This window comes from Centroberyx affinis, unplaced genomic scaffold (assembly GCF_046629955.1).
Source record: "Centroberyx affinis isolate AG114_WGS23_722 - 3 ecotype Tasmania unplaced genomic scaffold, CSIRO-AGI_Caff_v1 ptg005393l_1, whole genome shotgun sequence".
In the NCBI taxonomy this organism is placed as follows: Eukaryota; Metazoa; Chordata; class Actinopteri; order Beryciformes; family Berycidae; genus Centroberyx; species Centroberyx affinis.
The window spans coordinates 163404-182804 of record NW_027282698.1 but is presented as its reverse complement, the minus strand read 5'-3'; the positions used below and the strand labels follow the sequence as shown (position 1 = coordinate 182804).

The following is a 19401-nucleotide window of genomic DNA, read 5'->3' as shown; positions in this document are numbered from 1 at the left end:
GGCCCGAGGCCGATCTGTCCACCAAATTTAATGGAAATCTGTTCATAAGTTTTTTCGAGATCCTGCTGACAGACAGACATACAAACTAACAGACAGGCAAAAACATAGCAGAGGTAATATAGCAGAGGTAATTAAAGTAGGATTAAATACTTAAGAACTCAATTAGAAGCAAAAGGACCGACTAAATACTTTTAAAAAGTAGTGTTTCTCTAAAAGAAATACTGAAATACAGTTACTAATGTAGCTGTAACTAGTTAGTATCTAGCAGTAAACACACCTACACATCTGAACTAACCTGCAACATTTACAGAAACATTGTAGGGTCGTATTTGGGAAAACCGCCTTGAATGAAAACCCTAAAAGCTGAGTTTAGCAATGGGCTTGTGGAGTCAAAAGAGAGTCTTTTGTATCTATTCTGCATCTTCCCCATTCGTCATTCCTCCTGTCCCATTACAGAAACAACAATGGAGGAAGACACTGTGTTCTTGTTAAAAAAGAAAACACTTCCCCTTAAGTCACCAACAATGTCAATTCACTTGCTTGACCTTTTTTAAAACTCCTGCACCGGCTTTTCTTAGAACTACTGAGCAATAACAGTGCATGCCAAACAGGCTGTATAATAGCGTGGTAAAAAAAAAAAAAGTTAATGTCAATATTCCCTGAATAGATAGCATTCCTGCAAAACACACAATTTCCAGCACCTGCTAAGGCTGTAGAGCCCACTTTAGGCAATAATTGCATATTGGCGGTGGAGGGGAAGGAAGTGGCACCTTGTGAATCGCCACCTTAAAAGAGGTTGACAGAGCAATCTTCTCTGAAATGCATTGGAGGAGCGCTGAAGCACGCTTAGAGGGAGAGAGGGGAGGGGTGAGGGAGAGAGAGAGAGACAGAGAGAGAGAAAGAGAGAAAAGACAGGAGCACACAGCTTGCAAATATTGCAGATCATTTTTGTATTTCTCCAGGCATCCAGTCCCTATTGCCTTGCTGTTGTGAATGCAGGTTATATCGCCTGAAGTGGTTCCTAATATGTCCCTTATTATTGGAACAGAAAAACCATGTTGCACGCTGATAGCTTCACAAGAGTGAAATCAATCTCCTGGGTGAATCTTGGAACTTAAAGCTGCACAGGATTTTTATGTAAAAATACACCCGTCTTATCAGCCTAAATGGCAAAGTGGGGCTGCAGTAGAGAGGAGCTTCACATCCCTCTGTAATTTAGACTCTGTAGATTTGCACTATTTGCCTAAATTCCGCCCACAGAAAGTGGCGATTCAAAACATAAGAGTGAAATCCAAACTATCTCCTAAACAGCAGTTTAGTCCAGCTTTCTCCGTCCAGAGAAAGCTGGACTATATTATGGGATTTCTGGGTATTGAACTTTTAATTCTGGCTGTAGTTTTGAGGAGAAATGTTCGAAATGCAATAACATCTCCCTGTATCTTGCAGCATGTGTGCCAGTATGTGAACTGTAACTTTGTGACAGTCACAGTTTTGGTATGTAGATGGTGGTCTTATCCAGAGCAACATACAGTGAGTGAGCAGGGAGGGGTATTTTGCTCAAGGGCACTTCGTCAGAGCCCACAGTTGTTGATGGATACATTGACTGTTGTGGGGGGTGGGGGGTGGGGTTGGGGGGGGTGAAACCTGTGGTCTTCCAGTTGCAGGACAGTCTCTCAAACCACCAGGTCAACCTGCCACCCAAGCCGCCAGTATGCCTCTGCATCAAGGCAACCAAGAGAAACATCCTGAAATACTGTAACACTGTTAAAAAAATATCTGTAGGTGATGGACTTTGCATTTCTGTCCATTTTGTTGTTTGGTGTATTTTTCGTTTTTCCTGTGGATGACTGGCCAAACTTAGACGACGTCGAGATATTTCCAACACAGCTACAATGGAGTTTCACAGCAGAAAATGTTTCAGCGATCTAAAACATCACATGGAACGTCAGGTTTTGGTGTCAGTCCCTCAGAACCAAAGAGCGAGGGCTTCTTTCTAGAGCCACCATTTTGCACCAAGAGACGTTCAACAATCATACAGGGAGAAATCCATCGGAGAAGAGGAGAGAGACCAATTTCTCCACCCACAGGAGCAGGAGAGAGACCAGAATGCAATGCTTACTCAAAGCACAATATGTTGTGTTTTGAGTAAGGGGCACAGCGATCTGGCTAGCTAGCTAATAGGGGAGACAAAGTAAAAACCTCTTTGAGCATAATGGCTTCACCCACCTTTGATTGAACGTAACAAGTACACGGCCCTTCTGTTGCTTGTTGAAAGGCATTCTGGGAAACACAGGAAATCACTAACTAAAGTAGAAGCAGACAAGGCCAGTTGAGTGAAAGGGGCTTCACCAAAAAGTAAATTATAACACACTCCTGGAATGCACTGAACATCACAAATTGATGATTTCTAACAGTGTAAGAATATCAGAGGGTGTATTTTTCCTTTAAAGTAGTTCTTATTCTGCTGGTGTACACCCTCTAATTTTAGCATTTAGTTCGGCTCCTCAAGGTGGCATGAGATTAATCTTACTTTTTCTATTGCATAGTTTCTTTATGTCATTTACTTCACAGTCATTTAACTTGCATATATGGCACTAAATGGATTAGCAATCTCTTTTCCCCTTCATTTCCATTTGCATTTTAATCATTTAGCTGATTCTCAGCTTAAATTCCTAGATTACCAACATTACAGTACAAGCATACAATAGTAGACTGCAATGATCAGAGCCATAGTGCAATAGATGCAAAATATTTCTGTGACCAGAATGATCAGGTATGATAGAGAAGAGCTAGGAAAAGAAATGAGTTGAGGAGAGAGATAGAGAGGATTTTTTAACTTGAAGACAGCAGCATTTGTGATTGATTTTCTTTCCACGTTCCATCTCATACTCTTGGATCCTCCTGTGTGGGACTGAATGTAGCAAAGGTTTCACTTAAAAAGATTAGTGAAAGAGGTTTCTCTTTTCAAACACAGAGACTATGGATTTCTCTGTCCCAGACCACAGAACCGAAGTCAGCAGCTATTTTCTTAAAGAGTCTAGGTTTAATCTTTTCTTTTCTCATTGTAAAGTGTATTTATGATGCGTTTTATCTATACTCTTCACCTGGCATTTATGAGAACTTTTACTGCAGAGGACTTCACCTGCCTCTCCCAAACAGCCTCGCGTGTTTGAACTCCTTCTGCAAGGCAATGGTCATTAAGTCAGCAAATTAGTCCAAGGCTCTGGAAAGAAAAAAAGCAAAAAATTAAGAGCCACTGTTGCTCAGAGTGCGGTGACCTTTGAACTCCTTGGCCAGTGCACACTTGAGTGAGCGTGTGTGTGACTGTGTGTGACAGCAAGGGGTTAACCAAAGAATGCATGAAGCCTGCTGGTACCTCGGGTAATTGGGCCATTTGTTGCAAGGTCACCGTAGAACAAACCCCCACCAAGCAGTCCATCCTTACTACATCTGCTAATGTTTAGTGGTAATCTGTGAGAATCTTATTTTGTTATTATCATTTTCACAGCATCTTTGTTGCTCAGCGCTCTTTGCTGTGGTGTTTCTGCACTGCACTTCCCAGAGATCACCTGTCAATCAAACAGTGTGGGCGGGAGTGTGACATCTTTTACCTTGCATTTTTCTGTTGATGAAGTTTGAGTTTCTTTGTCTGTTCAGCCATGGTGGCTATCGCTGCTCATGCTAACTAACCTTCTTCTATTTATTCCAAACAAACTGCTGTTTCTGCTGCGTAATGTAAATGTAAAACGCATCACTTGCCGTGTGGCAGAGGATTTTTACCTGGAAAGAGCTACCAGACACCGGGTGTTACATGGAAAAGCTTTCATGACCTGGATATATGTTGAATCGCTACTGTGTGATATTCAAGGCAGGAATTATACCGCGGCCAAACGGCCAGTGCCGTGGATGCCCCGGAGTGTGGCCGTAATGCCCCTTCTAAAATTAACTATCCACACGGCCAGTTTGGCATGCCCTGTTTTCAACTGGCCGTTGTGTCCTTAAAAGAAAGTTGCGGATTTCCTCATTTAAAACTACATGCGACGCAGCAAATAAACAAACTCACGTTTCCAGTGTCTCCGTCATCACGCTGGACATCAACAGTAGCGCGAGATTTCTCCCACTCCCTGCAAATATATGTGTAATGTTAATGTAAACATTAACAGCTAATTAATTAAACTGAGATGGAGAGAGTGAAAGCCATCGCTAACTTGTCATCTATGTCTTGTCCTATTTATTTAATACTTTGAACTTGTTTGTAATCTCGACATCATTGTAAATGAGGGCAACCTCAATGGTTATTCGAGTTTAAATAAAGGTTTGAAATGAAATGAAATGAAATGAAATGAAACTACTAACCCGGTTAATTCTGCTATATTCTGTAATGAAGAATATAGCAAAATTAACCGGGTTGAGAGGAGAAAAAACGCTATCAGTAGCCTGCATATGAGGCGTTAAGGGGACATCTGTAATTTGTAGCTACAGAAAATAACCTGGGTTACACTTACATTATGTGTTACTGGACATGTAACTAACTTTGCAGTCTGAGCCATCTTACATACGTGCTGTATCACACTGCAGCACTTAATTTTTCTATTAGGATATTTATTTTGTTGAGGAAAAAGGACTGAAAAAAGGATTTCAATAACCATTGGTTTTGGCCTTGGTGCCCTACATTTTGGCCGTGATGCCCCAATAAATTTGTATTTATCAAAGGCCAAAGTGGCCTTGCCCTAAAAATGACTTAATTCCAGGCCTGGATATTAATCAGCAATATAGAATAGCAAAAGAGAGATTCATTTATATGAAAATGTCACAGATTATTACTATAAAGCCACACTGGTGCATGTGTTTTGCTGTATCTAACAAACATTTCCTCATTTACTCCATTATAATCAGACCTGGCTCAAATGTTATTCACAAATAATAACAGTGTTTGTTTGTCAATCTAGTTGGAACAGCAGATGGGTTTTCACATTAGGACAACTAACTCAGATAGTGTATAGGTTGACAGTCATTTAAAAGTATACTATATTGACTGTCATATAATCTAAATGCTCTGGTATTCATGGTAAGACCCACACATCTGGTACTCCAAGCTGGTTAAAATGAATTATTTGCAAATACTATTTGACCCAGATCTCATGATAATCCATGCTAAATCTTTTTGGAGGCCTGTGTCTTTGTGCATCAGTCATGAAATTCCCTCTGTCCAAAGAGGAAGTGCAATAAACAAGAAAGCCTGGGTGAAACCTTGTTCTAATTGATTTTATGGCCTGCGCAAACACACACTGCCCGAGTGGAGAGTGTGTGTCACTTAAACAGCTAGCATTGTGGTGGTGAACACACACACACACACAGCGGTCGCCACGCTGCCGGCCTGGACTCAGGAAGGCTCGCTGATTGGGGGTCAACAAAGGGCAGAAACAGACAAAACAAGCCATGTAAAAGCATTTTTTACACATAGCATCATAGACGGCCGACAGGTGAGATTTAGGTCAGAACACACCGGCTTTGCCTTTCACAGCATTTTTGTGTGGATAGTCTTTGCATTTTGTACACTTCAGACTTGCAACATTTTGTCTGTTGTTGTCAGTAATTGATGCAATACAGAAAGTGCCAGTCGTTAAAGCATAATACTGGTGCTTTTTTTTTTACTCTGTGCCAATGATGTAGGTTCACATCCATATCTTCTTGTTTAGGGCGTCTTTGTTAGTCAGGACAGCAGTTAATTTCAAGTTAGGTTTGACACCATAAAGGTTGTATTTTAAAAAAATGTCAAAAACAATTGAATGTTGAAAAATCTAATTACATACAGCATGCATTGCAAAATGATTGGGGGAAATGTAAACTTGACACAGACAGTAAATTGCTCTAACTCTACAGGACAGCTGTATTCTCCTGTTAAGTGTGTGATGTTTTTCGGTGAAAGCCTCCACCAGATAACATATGTTACGTCCCTGTCCAAACTTCAATGCTACCAAGCCAGTTTCCAGATGAGCCATTTGCAGTAAGAGAGATAGTAAGATAGAAGTAACAAGGCAACATGGTGTGTGCTAAGAGGCACTACCATATCTGTGTAATGTCCAGACTGAAGTTTCCTTTTCACTGAGCGCTCAATGGGTCAAACCTTTGAGCTACCAAGTGAAAAGCATTCTGAACAATACCTGCTTCAAACGCTCAATCTCAGGATTCAGCAAAGAGGGAAACTGGAATAATGAGAAATGACGTCTGAAACTTGTCCTGTATGCCTTGAAATAAGTGGTTGCATAACAGAAACACAACAGGATAAAATGTTTATTCAATTATTTTTACACTAAGTCCTTTGTAAAGGAACAGATAGACATGCTTGTCTCACTCTGATGTAACCTATAGGGGCCGATCCACTCTCCTTTGATTCAACGGATTTGTCATTAATCATGTACAAACTGTATAAATTGTTTTACAGAGTTCACGATTCGATTTCCATGTCCTAGATTTCTGGAGATGACATGTTTTTGTAAGACGCCTTTTCCTGTTGTTTTAGAATTAATAATTCAACACTTGTGGGGTTATGAATTTACAATGAGAATTTTGTGTTGAATTTGAGATGGGAACATGTAATAATACCATCGCCTCATGCCAAACATGTGGGTGCTTCAGTTTGTGTACTATGGGTGGGTTGTTTTAATGAACAGGACTAGGAAAGTAACATATTTATTATGTTATTTTTTATTAATAGAAATAGAGGTAGACATCTCACACTTTATCAGTGCAGAATCTGTTATTGGCCAAGTAAGTTTGCTCAGACAGGGAATTCGTGGTTCGAACCTGTAGGCCACATTAATCATAAAACAACACAAAATTATAAAAGAAGAGGTATATAAAAGATTTAAAGTGGAAAATAGGGAAGAGGTCTGCTTATTTTATTGTTTTCATAATGTGGCTGTTTGAAGCCCTTGACAAGGGCTACACAAATAAACTTGATATAGTAAAAAAGTAATATACAACAATATATGTATACTACCAGTCAAAAGTTTGCACACATGCATTTTTCTTTATTTTTTTTTACTGTTTTTCACATTTTAGAATAATAGTAAAGACATCAAAACTATGAAATAACACAAATGGAATTATGTAGTGACCAAAAATGTGTTAAACAAATCAAAACTATCTTATATTTTAGATTCTTTAAAGTGGCCGCCCTTTGCCTTGATGGAAAGGCAAAGGCTTTGGAAAGAAATTCATACATAGGATCAACTTCACTATTTATATTAGAAGCAAATTTCAAGCATTTAAGCAGAAGCCTTTAGACCAAAATGGCTTTAAGATTAAGAGAAACATAGTACATTGAATCAGGTGTGTCCAAACTGTTGACTAGTGTATAACTAGTATATAAAAAACTAAAACTAGGATTTTAAGACACTTTTTAATTTATTTTGGATCATTTTAATTTAAGTAACTAACCCCATCATTGATTCATCTAAACCTAAAAAGAGATTCTCAAAATCCATTATAAGCTCCTAAGAATTAACAAGCAGTATAGCAGAGGGAAAATCAAATCCCTTCATAAGTATCTGCAGAGAAATCAGTGAGGAGTCCTGAGCTGGTGCGGGACAGACTGAGCAGTGGAGGGAGGTCAAGGTGTCTTGAACACTGACAGAGGGAGAATCAGCCTGGAGGAACACAAGGAAGAGCCTCTCCTTTAATGCAGTGCACATGTCAGCCTGGACGTTGTGCTGTGCCAGGTTTCCACACACACACACACGACAGATGCAACACACATGTGCACACACACACACACACACACACACACACACACTCTCTCCAGGGACATAAATATTTGAGAGAGCTGTTGTTAGTTCCAGTCTGCTGGGCCGGACAGCCCCGTAGCAAGAGAGCAAACACCCAGTCTCTGCAGAGGGACATAAGTTCATGACCCATATAGACCAAATACAAGTCAATAAAAGCAATTTGCCATAATGATTTCATAATTTCTCGCATCTACAGGAAGACTTGTTGAGGAAGATTGGAAAATAAATAAGAGGAAAAAGGCTGGACAAGGTTTCAGAGAACCAGAAGTATATTTTTTGCACATGTACAGGTTGTTTTATCTCTGTAATAACCTCAGTTGAATTGTTTTCCTATTTCTTGATTCTGTGCTGAAAGTCATTACAACGATGATTATCTCAGGCTGGCCTCGGTGTGTGACCTCTGACACCCATCTAATCAATCTTGGAGACACCACATCTTCAATCACAGCACATATAAGCTTCAAGTGGTGATTTGCTCCCAAAATATCGTTTTTCGTTTATTGTTTTGGAATACAGCTGTTATCCATTCCACAATGTCACTCCCTGAGGCTCATCGCTTAATATCTTGATTAAAAATTTAGTCTCTGCTATCACAAAGCAAAAAAATTTACATCATACCAAGTCATTTAGATGTTATGAGGCTAAAAATCTAATTTTTCTTAAAACAAAACAAAAAATCTCCCAGAGGATTGAGATAATTCCACTTGTTTCCAATGTAGTTTCATTTGTTTCAGAGATTTAGTTTCTAGAATTAAGTTTTGATGTGTAGAAACAAGGCAGAATGAGGCAGTTCCTACTAGTATCAAGAAAATTACACTAATTTAAGAAAATGCATGAAACAAGTTGACTTGAAAGTGAAATGATCTGATCCCAACAGTAATTTGTTTCACTTGTTTTGAGAAAAACAAGATGTTAAGAAACTGAAAGATGTCAAGAACTTATAAGTATCTTAACTATATTTTATCCTGTAAAAAATACCATTACACGTTTTAATTTACTGCTTATCTGGTAAGACTACATATACATTTTTCCAAAATGGATGTCTCAATGTGGCACAAAACTCCTGACATATTTATTATCAGATTTCTCCGATCTGAAGGAGGCTGTCTTGTGAAATGCAACATAATTTTCTGCTTTCAAGCGCTGTGCAGCTCAGCGGCCTTGAAACTGCCAAATGTGCTCCCTCATTGTCCGGGGGTCACTCAGCTGAATCACGCCGTTTGCTTGTCAGCTGGTTCTGTGTAAGCCTGGGGTTTCTGCGCAGGAAAGACTTGTCCGATCTGACAAGGAAAAAGAAAATCTCTATTTACTAAAGGGCCTTGGGCTCCACAGCAGTCATAGAAAGTCAACAAATTTTAAGAACTGACATGAGCGAGTAAAAAAAAAGATATATTTTGTATTTATCGTGATATGGTCATCATTTGATAAGAAAAATTGAGAAAATATAGAATGAAAACACCCACGTCTGAGCATAATGGTTACATAGGTGAAATAATCTCAACTCCATCAAAAGAAACTGCATATATTTTCACACACACATGAAATTAATTTCAAATTATTGTGTCATAGTCACATCACATACAGTATTTAATTTCCTGTATTTGCTGCCAGGTGAGGTTCAAAGAATTTAGTTGAACTAACCACTAGTTTATTGATGGAGTGTCACATGAAATCACATAAATTAATTCACATATTCTAAAAATAAATGGACACACTAATCAACTATGAATGCTACCAGTGTACATGCCAGGTTTAATCTCATTTCTCACAGTTTATCGTCACCCACAGTACCAGAAATTGATCATGCGTCTAAATTATTTCTGCACTTACTGACTCATGAGCACGCTCACACATACGTGCGCACACAGACTCACACACCCACACACTCACACACACTCACACACACTCACACACACCCACACACAAACACAAAGAGAACTCTTGGAGTGTCAGCGATGCCCCATCCTGTGATTGCAAATTATCGCTCACAGGCCTGTAGCTCCGGGTTCCATGATTGCCAATTATGTTTTACTCAGCCGCTATTCAGAGACTGAGTGAAGTGATATTGCATGAGTTATCACGCATCCTCATTGTTCATTATTACCACATTACCATTCCGGTCGGTGAAATATTGATTTTTGCTTGTCATTGTGCAGAAAACATTCCTGTAACATGCATGTCGCTTTCACGCATGTTATATTTCATGACACCGCTGCATGACATTAAAATGGAGGAGCTTTGCTAATACGACATTTTGCTGTTTTGATACGGATAACATAAAATGTGATTTGATGAAGGCTTAGATTTGATGAAAAATCCACTGTAAATCACTTAAAAACTGTTAAAGCACTACCTTGATGTGCCTTGCATATCTGGGCCCATTTTGTTGTTTGGTGGTGTATCAAAGAGCAAGGACGACTTTCTAGACTCACCATTTTGCACCGATATTCAATAATAACACAGAGAGAAACCCGTCGTAGAAGAGTGTTAGAGAGACCAATTTCTCCACCCACAGAAGCCTCATTAGACCAGAATGCAATGCAGACACAAGACATGCTGAGTTTTGAGTAAGGGACACAGCCATGATCACAGACACGTACAACCCACAGCTGAACGATCATACTTTCAAGCTGTTTCTATGCCCGTATGGCCTTTAACTGAAAGCAACAAGTTCACGCCCCTTCTCTGGGGGTTGTCAAAAGGAATTCTGGGAAACGTAAGAAGTCACTAACTGAGTAGACGAGGCAGGTTGAGGGAAAGTGGGTTCACCAAAAAGAAAATTACAACACTTCATTACAAAATAACAGTGTCAGTCAGTTTTATGGTACCTAACTAGCTAAATGTTAAATAGCCTGTGGCCCAGATTATGATGAGTATCCAAGGATGGATTTTCCCTTTAATATTATCTGTGTTTTATCTGTCAATTCATACAGACACAAACTTTAGCTTGTAGCTCTCCGCCAGCTTTAATTCCCCCTCCCTTAATGCTACAATATGCAACGTTTCTCCTTGAGGCAGGAAGTATATTGTTAAAGTCACAAAGTAGACACTACCTGGTTACTTTTTGGACCCCACTTTTGATACACACACACAGCACAGTTCTGGTTTTAAAAGTGTCTTTATATATCTTTAAAAGAGGCCGCAGCAATTTAACAAGTTCTTTTGCATAAACAATAATAGAGGGGCAACCTTTAAAAAGCAATCAGTCCAGACAGTTCTTTCAAATAAGTAAAGAGGAATAAGACCAGTCTTTAGATTGCAGATTGCACAGGCACTTTCTTTCTTTCCCTATCTCTACCAGGACTGGTTTTTATCTTTGTTTATTCCTATCTGTTTTTAGTCTCTTATCGTGCTTTTTCAGAATTTGTATTTGTACCTTCCTATCTTGTAATGTACACATTGGAAGCTACTGTACACCAGAATTTCCTTCGGGATCAATAAAGTATCTATCTATCTATCTATCTATCTATCTATCTATCTATCTATCTATCTATCTATCTTTACACTACCGCTGGCAATAGGCAGGGAAGGAGGGGGGAGGGTAAGCGTCGTCGGAGTTGTCCAGCTACTGGCACACCCTTCCTGGGTTAAGGAGACCGTCTCCTTCTTGGTGTGCCGGTCCTTTCAGACGTCCTTGGTCCACGCTCCTTATACTGCCCGATAGTTTGCCGTTTCTCCTCCGAGTCACCGACAAAACGTAGCAAAACGTTGTGTTACACAAGCGTTGCAACTACGGCAGCTGAGAAGGCCATGCTTTGCATTCTTTTCGAAGAATTTTCGGAGCCTGATGAAATCGGTTTTAAATACGTGTTTAATACTACAAAATACGCTTGATGTCACAGTCACTGCCCTTGCCGTCCAGAATAGCAGAGAACATCCCAATCGAGTGAAGGGGTAGCCTATGTGGAAACTGTGCTTCCTAATTATAGTGATCCAACATTTGCCTCATTTGCATTTCAGGATGACAAGGCAAACATTTCAGGTGAAGGATAATCCACTTCTTACCTTCGAGACTGTGTTCTACTGTTCCACTGTTCTACTGTTCCACTGTGATCTATATGAGCTAATTATTTTATTATGAGTATTAGGCCTATCATTATTGCTTATCACTGTTGTTGTGATATGATATTGTAATATTTACATATTATATATTTAGAGGAGTAGAGTGGAGTAGAAAAGTTTATGAAAGTGTCACTCCACAATGGTACATACAATAGCAAAAGATATAAACATGTCTTATATGTCAAATATGTCTGTGCGCACTGCCTTTTTAATACGGCGGGGTTTATATACACGTCGCTGCTGATTGGGTAACACCTCTGACACACCCACCAAACGAGAGACAACGTACCTCCAAGCCCATTGCACACCGTTTCACACCGTTTTGAGGAAACATGACGTTCAACTCGGAAACCGCTAATCAGCCCTCTCCAATCCTACGCATCTCTTTATTGCATGATGCGCCACAGGTGTGTTTGGGGAGTGTCTTATTTGCCTGCCAGGCAAAGCAGAAGAAACAACCAAAAGAAAAACACCACACTCCAAAGAATATTTACACTGTGAAAATAACATGCAAAACACTAGCTTCCTGACTACACTTTGTGACATTAGTCCCGCCTTTCCTCCCCTTCAGTTGGTCAGATGGATGAGCTGTCCATCTTAGAACAGAGTCTAACCTGAGGCTGAGGTAACCGACATCCATAAAGCCTCCACAGGCAATGAAGAAGCAGCTTCTGGCCACGCCCACAGAAAATGATAAACACCCCAAAATGTCCTGAACATGATTGAAAAGCCTATTAATTACAGGGAAACAGGGAGACTTAGGCATGAACACACAGGATCACAAACAGACAGACTAATGAGGTATAATATACCCTATTTATTTATTGTTATGTCAAAACATTGCATAGTGTAGCTTTAAAGACCCACCATGTGTGTCTGAGACTCATCCACAGCTTTCTTGTTGCACCACACGGGAGCATCAGCCAACACTAAGAAGAGACACAAAATAGAGAAGACATGGAGTAGTCCAAATCAATTTTCAAAAGCAAACCCGATCTCCTCGAGCCAAACCCAAATCACCAAATGTGCGTCATCATGCTGTTAATGACAAATTGAGGCTGAGAATATTTCTGAATATTCACAAAAGCAGGAATAATCGTGGCAGCTCATAGTGACCCAGCCCCCTGAAGCCTGTGCCTTGGACCAGTTGGTATTTAGTCGGCACAAAGAGAGAAAATTGCTGCAATTATCTGAATTCGGCAGATTGGTGAGTGTGGCAGGGAGTGGGTCTGCGCTCTGAGAATGGTGTAAAAATGGAATAAACAGCGACATGCGGCTTTGGAGCTTTCCTGTGGGGAGGAATGAGCTTGTAACTCGGCTCCAGCTGACATTGGAATGGCAAGCAGATTGGAGAGGACTTGTCATTTTGCTGAGCGCTCTCTGAGACCTGGCAACGTTCTCTGTATGTGTGTGTGTGTGTGTGTGTGTGTGTGTGTGTGTGCGTGCATGTGTGTGTGATCTATTTGGTACAAAAATCTGCCTATACTACCATGGGAGTACACTGCATTTTAGGGTTTGATCTTACTTTTCTACAAGATCTACAATATAAAATTAAAAAAAAAAAATACAGAAAATAATTGAAGTGGTAATTTGCAAGACTCCTTTTTTGATTCAGTCACCATCTTTGTTGCTCAGCCTCATTGCTGTGGTGTTTGAGAGAGATCACCTGTCAATCAAACTGTGTGGGCGGGGCCTGGATTTTCTGTCGATGCAGTTTGAGTGTCTGTAGGTGGCGCTCTTTTCTCTGTCTGTTCAGCTATGGTGGCTATCGCTGCTCATGCTAACTACCCAGTTCTTCTTCTTCTTTTGTTTATTCCAAACAAACTGATAACGTAAAACGCATCACTTCCTGTGCGGCGGAGGATTTTTCCTGGGAAAGAGCTACCAGACATGAACAGCAAATATAAAAGCTTTCATGAACTCGATATAGCTTGAATCACTATTGTGTTACATTAATCCGCAATAGACAGCAGCGAAACAGACATTTATCTATATGAAAATGGATTATTACTTTAAATAATTAACTAATTAACTGGAGTAAGAAGTGAAATTCAAGAACTGCTGGACAGTCCTGTCTTAGCGTGCTTATTTGGCAAGTAGCAGGCATTAGTAGATGAAGTATCATGTAAGGTCGATGAGTGTTTGTGATTACTCTGGAGGGCAGTTCAATATATGGATTTGTTTATCTCTTCTGTGCATCCACAGGGGGAAGACAGGCTGCCTCTCTGGACCGCAAGACCGACACAACAGGTTACAGATCAGAGGGAAGAGGAACAGGCTGAACTCCATCCTCTACTTTCTGGAAAGAACATGCAAACAAAGCCGAATAACACAAGCCCTCAATGTAATTTTGGCTGTTTTGTAAGCTCTACAGGGAATCAGGCTTGATTTGTTATGGAATTGACAGCGGACAGCTGGTTAGTGTTGAGAAAGTGTTTTTTTCCCCCCAATCAGCAGGCTTCCTACCGTTGTAATATTGTTATTTCCAACACTATTATTATCTTGATGGAGTAATTATTTTGCTCTTGGGAAATCCTAACAAAAAACACTATAATTTTCCTATAATATTCCGATAGTGGTTTATAATATGTTAGTGGTACTCGATAGCACATTGCACAGTAGTTTTAGTTTTGGAGAACTCAAAATAAAGTCACTGAGTAAAAAACAGTGTTACAGATAAACCCATGTGAAGCAAAAAAAAAAAAAGGTTAAAAGTATAGGCTACTATTAGAAATCTTATAAATGAAGTAAAGCATGAATAAGTACAATAATTTATTCACTTAATATTACAGCAAGTCGGTGATCTGTGATTTAAAAAAAAAGGAAACCATTATTCAATAACTTTCTTCTACTGTTAGCTATCCAACTAGCTGGTGAACTAGACAACAACCAGTCTACACAAACCAATAACACTGTAGCTAGATAGATTTAACTAAGCTGCTATCAGGGATTGAAGGGATTTGATGTTAAAGTTGGTTTATCTTAAAGTTTTCTCCAGAAGCTAGCACAGGTTTGATGCAGATGTAATTTACCATTGACCAGTTGACTACAAAATTTGTATTCCGCAATTGATGTGATTTAAAATATAGTGAAGTATATAGGTCAGTCAAAACATAAGTTTAAGTACAATTACTGACTTAAAAAAATAGCCACTCAAAATACAAGTTCACAAAAAGCTGAAATGTAATGAAAATGTAATTCATTTTCCACCCTTGAGTTTCACAGACTGGGGGTCATAGTTTACACATCTTTTTATTCACTGTACATAACTACCTGATTTATAATTGTATGACAACATAATTAAGATGACTTCCAATCATGTTGCCACTTTTTATCAACATGAACCCAACATTTAGGGTAATAACGCATCTATAAACGCATAATGCTCGATTACACCTCATCACAATATCCTAATGGCGGCAAGGGGCTAAAACTCCAAGTCCCATAAGACTTTGCGCCGCTCATTCGTGTGTGCTCTGCATGCAGCGGAGAGAAATGTTTGGAGGCGGAGAGTCAGTCGGCTCAGTGTTGAGCTGTGTCGGGCAGCAGGAGGAGCCGACACCGAGAGAAAAGACTGATTCAAAGAAGGAGATGGACGTTGTCTAAATGCAGAAATTTCGGCTTTGAATTGTGCTAGACGCAATGGTCGAATGGTTTATTTGAAGCATACGGTTTTAATTTGGGGAGAAGGCGTGCTGACTACGGACACAGCAACCCAAAAAAATCAGGAGGAATCGGCAAGAGGTGAGAGGAAAGCCGTTTCGGGCTGTGAGAGATTTGAAACTGTATCGAAAATAAGAGGAAACGCTCCACAATTGGCTTAATTGAAGTTTATGGAATAGTTGCACGGACTGGAATAACGCGACAGGCCACATTCAATGTATAGGTTTGGGTTTTTTATGTGCATGCCATTACCAGCTTGTATTGAGGGGGGTTTAAAAGCCCCAAAGGTGTAAATTGTATCCCATCTGAAATGGGTGAGGTTTTTTTTTGGCCATACAAAAGAGCCGTACTGCCTCAGTCATTGGAGTGAATCGTGTCGTTTGCTCTGCTTTATACTGATCGCCTGGATCATTTGTCGCCTACAGCCTCAAATTAAACCTGACCCTTAATATTTGGCATTTATTTATTTATATTATTTATTTAAGGCAAAGGTTGAAGGCTGGTGGGCGCCTGAGCAAAACAGAGAAAGGTGAAAATGTATTGCAGCCCGTGTAAAACCTTGTTATTTGGCAGCGTTACAAAGTAACCACCAAGACGGTGGGTTTTCTTGGCTGGAGAGGCAGGGGAAAATTGCATTTGCTCCAATATTGCCTGTTGTGGTAGAGAAACATGACTGAGCAGTGATATTGTGGTAAATAAAAAGGTTGGTAAAGTATTACCACCAGTCTATCACAGCCAAAAGGCATCAAAAAATCAAATATAGCTTCAGAAACGTATTATTCTATGCTATTTCCCCCCTTAAAATCCTATCTTCATGTAACTTAACACCAGTTTAATACCGCTTACTATCATGTGTAGTATTTATTTAGCTCCTAAAGATTTCTGTCAGCCTCGAAAGGTGGGTAAACTGGTTTTAGGTGGGGTTACCCTCCTCTACATGCCTGTAAACGACCCTGTAAGTGGAGGAAGGGGTCCTCTCATTTGGACTTTTCCCCCAGTTCAGGACGGATGTGGACTGTTTGCGATTTAAAGCCACATAGGAAGGAAGGGGGATCAGTGGGTTGACTAGAGAAACTGGACGAACCCCTGCCAAGAATTTAGTTCCAGGCAGGGATGTAGAAGTGGAGGGTAAACCCACCTCAACGCAGCTTACCTTGCTTACCTTCTTATTTGCAGAATATAGTTTACTCTTTCTAGGCTGGCATAAATCTTCTTGATATGGAATTCAGAGTATGCATCATAGTAAGTAGTGTCGAACAGATGCAATTTATGCTTTTCTGAAAATATAATAGATTTTTGTTTATATTGGTGGTTGTTTAGTTTATGATGATCACCTCTAGGCCATAGTTTACCCACCTTTTTACTACATCTCTGGTTCCAGGACATAAAACACTATGTCTCACCAAGCACTGTCATTCAATATTTAAGATGGCTAATGGTGCATTAGCACAGAGGATAATGTTGTATTTGATTTTTGTGCTAATCTAGCCTTCATTTGTTTCTCTATTTTCCAGGGAAAGAGCCAGGCTCGCAGTGTTATTGGAGAAATTGACTCTGCACTGGCAGTCTCTTCCGTGTTAATGTAATGGAAACGCGCTTTGGTCACCCCCGTTAGCGTCTGAAATGCATCAGCGGAAATATATCAGCAACTCCCACGGCTAATTGTATCAAGCAGTGGTTTAAGTTTGCCAGTGGATGCACTCAAGAGCCGGGTGCCCTGCCATGCCCAACGCCATGCTAAAGCAACACAGTCATAATAACAAGGAGCACTCGGTTCAACCAATGAGAAAGCCGTGGAAAAAGTTGGTGGAAAATCTATGGTTTAAGCCTCAATTTTGATTTCCTTTTTTATTTTGACCTAGATATTCTGCAACGCACCATAGCTCAGCTGCTTTGCTTGCCATTTCTGCAGCTCTCCCTCTCTCTCTCTCTCTACTTTCATAGAAGACCTAAGTTGCACTCTGGCTTCTTAACATAAATACCAAGGACAGCTAAACTGCAATCTGCTTTCTGAGAAGCACGTTTGGAGCCAACATAATGGATGTTCGAATTTACAGCCGGCTTTTGTTGGAGTTGAAAATGCGAGGGGCAGAATGAGGGGACCCCTATGAGGAGGAATAGCTGGAACAGCAGCACTAGATCAAAATGGCCCAAACCAGTTTGCTGCAGGGGAAGCGCTTTTACTGCAGGGAGTGGGTCTTCCACAAGATCCAGCATTGCCTCCAGGAGAAAACCAACGGCCTGAGCGGAGTGACCAGCACTCCCAGCAAGCAGACCCCTTCGGCACCCGGCGGGGGGACGTCCAACCCCGGCGGCTCGACAGCGGGGTCTGCGAAGGCCGGTACCGCCTGGGGGGTGCTGCTGGTGGGGGGTCCGGGCAGCGGGAAGACCGCCCTGTGCACGGAGCTGCTCTGGCCCACCTCGGCCCAAGGTACCCACCGGGGGCTGCACCAGCAGAGCCTGGCCTTCCACTTCTGCCGGGCCGATGACTCGGACACGCTGTGCATCGGCGGGTTCATCCGCGGCCTGGTGGCTCAGATCTGCCGCAGCGGGCTGGTGCCGGGATACGAGGAGAAGGTGCGCGACCCCGCTGTGCAGAGCACTTTGCAGCCCGGCGAGTGCGAGAGGAACCCCACAGAGGCTTTCAAGAGGTAAGGAAAGGAGAAAAAAAACACATGCCTCCTCCCTCTCCGTGACTTTTATTTCTTTACCTAGCACTGGCATATCATTCCTGATCTTTCTACAGCCAGGATGGACCAGGATTATCCAGATTTCATTCCAGCCAAAGACTCTAGGTGATTTCACTGACTAGCCCACCTTCACCCAGAGAGGTGAAATCACCTGCTGTAGTTGTTTGGTTGGAATGAAAACCTGCAGACTCTCAGCCACCCATGCCTTTTCTAGAGGCCAACCCCTCCCCCTCCCCCTCCCCTCTCCACCCCCTGACCCTGATGCACCCCTCCCCCTTTTTTTACTGCTCACACACATCACATAGCTCCGCCTCAGCAGCCTCTCGACTTATTTGATGTCATGGTTTTGTTGGTTTTCCCCCCTGGTGTGGCACGCTGTGTGGGACTGTCCCTGCCAGGCTTCTGCTTTTAAGAAAGGTCAGATATTTTTAAATTTGCGCCCGAGCTCAGGTGGCCGGAGACTCGTGAGGAAAGAGCTTTGAACTGTGACTGACTCACTGACTCACTGACTGACTGACTGACTTACCGGCTGACCCGAGTGACTGCGCTGCAGAAAGATGAAGTGCACATGTGAAACTGAAGTACAGTACGGCTGTGGACTTACAGCGTCCTGCCTGGGCATGTAACACGATCAAGACGGACTGTTATTGTAGGCAGAGGCTTTAAAAGGAGGTGTGTGTGTGTGTGTGTGTGTGGGTGGGTGCATGTGCGTGTGTGTATGTGGGTTACTTGCACGACTTGTCTACACAGTACAGGTCAGGCAGTCTATGCAACACTGGCTGGAATGCAGCGCTGAACACACACGCCTCTTGTCTGGCCATCTGGTGACGCTTATTGCACCATCTCAACATCACACAGAGGGAGGAAAAAAGTAGGTCAAACGTTCAGCAAGGTAAATCATTTTTTAAACGGTCAACAGAGTCAATGATTCCACCCACGCTTTTTTTTTTTTTTTTTTACTACACGCTCTTTCCCAAGGAAGTGAGCGCTGCACTCATCATCTGCTCATAATAACGCGGCCACTACCACCGATGACTTTGACTTCGGTTTGACCCCGCAGATAAAAGCCAGGTTATCGAAGGGGACGTAAACGGGAGATTGAATCCAGCAGGGACGGACCGCTCGGCTCGGCTCTGCTCTGCTCTGCTCTGTGTCAGACTGGATGTTGAGGACAGTCACGTTTTCTCAACCCTGTC

General features: G+C 41.3%; 1 protein-coding gene across 2 annotated transcripts in view; it reads left to right on the top strand.

The window, feature by feature from the left end:
* The first annotated feature begins 15413 nt into the window (after positions 1-15413).
* ankrd50 (ankyrin repeat domain 50) overlaps positions 15414-19401 on the top strand; it is a 34776-nt gene continuing 30788 nt past the window's right edge. For both annotated transcript variants that reach the window (XM_071546717.1, XM_071546716.1), the window contains exons 1-2: positions 15414-15596; positions 17030-18166. In XM_071546717.1, the coding sequence (XP_071402818.1) occupies positions 17661-18166 (506 nt within the window). In that variant the 5' untranslated portion in view covers positions 15414-15596; positions 17030-17660. The remainder of the gene's footprint in view (positions 15597-17029; positions 18167-19401) is intronic.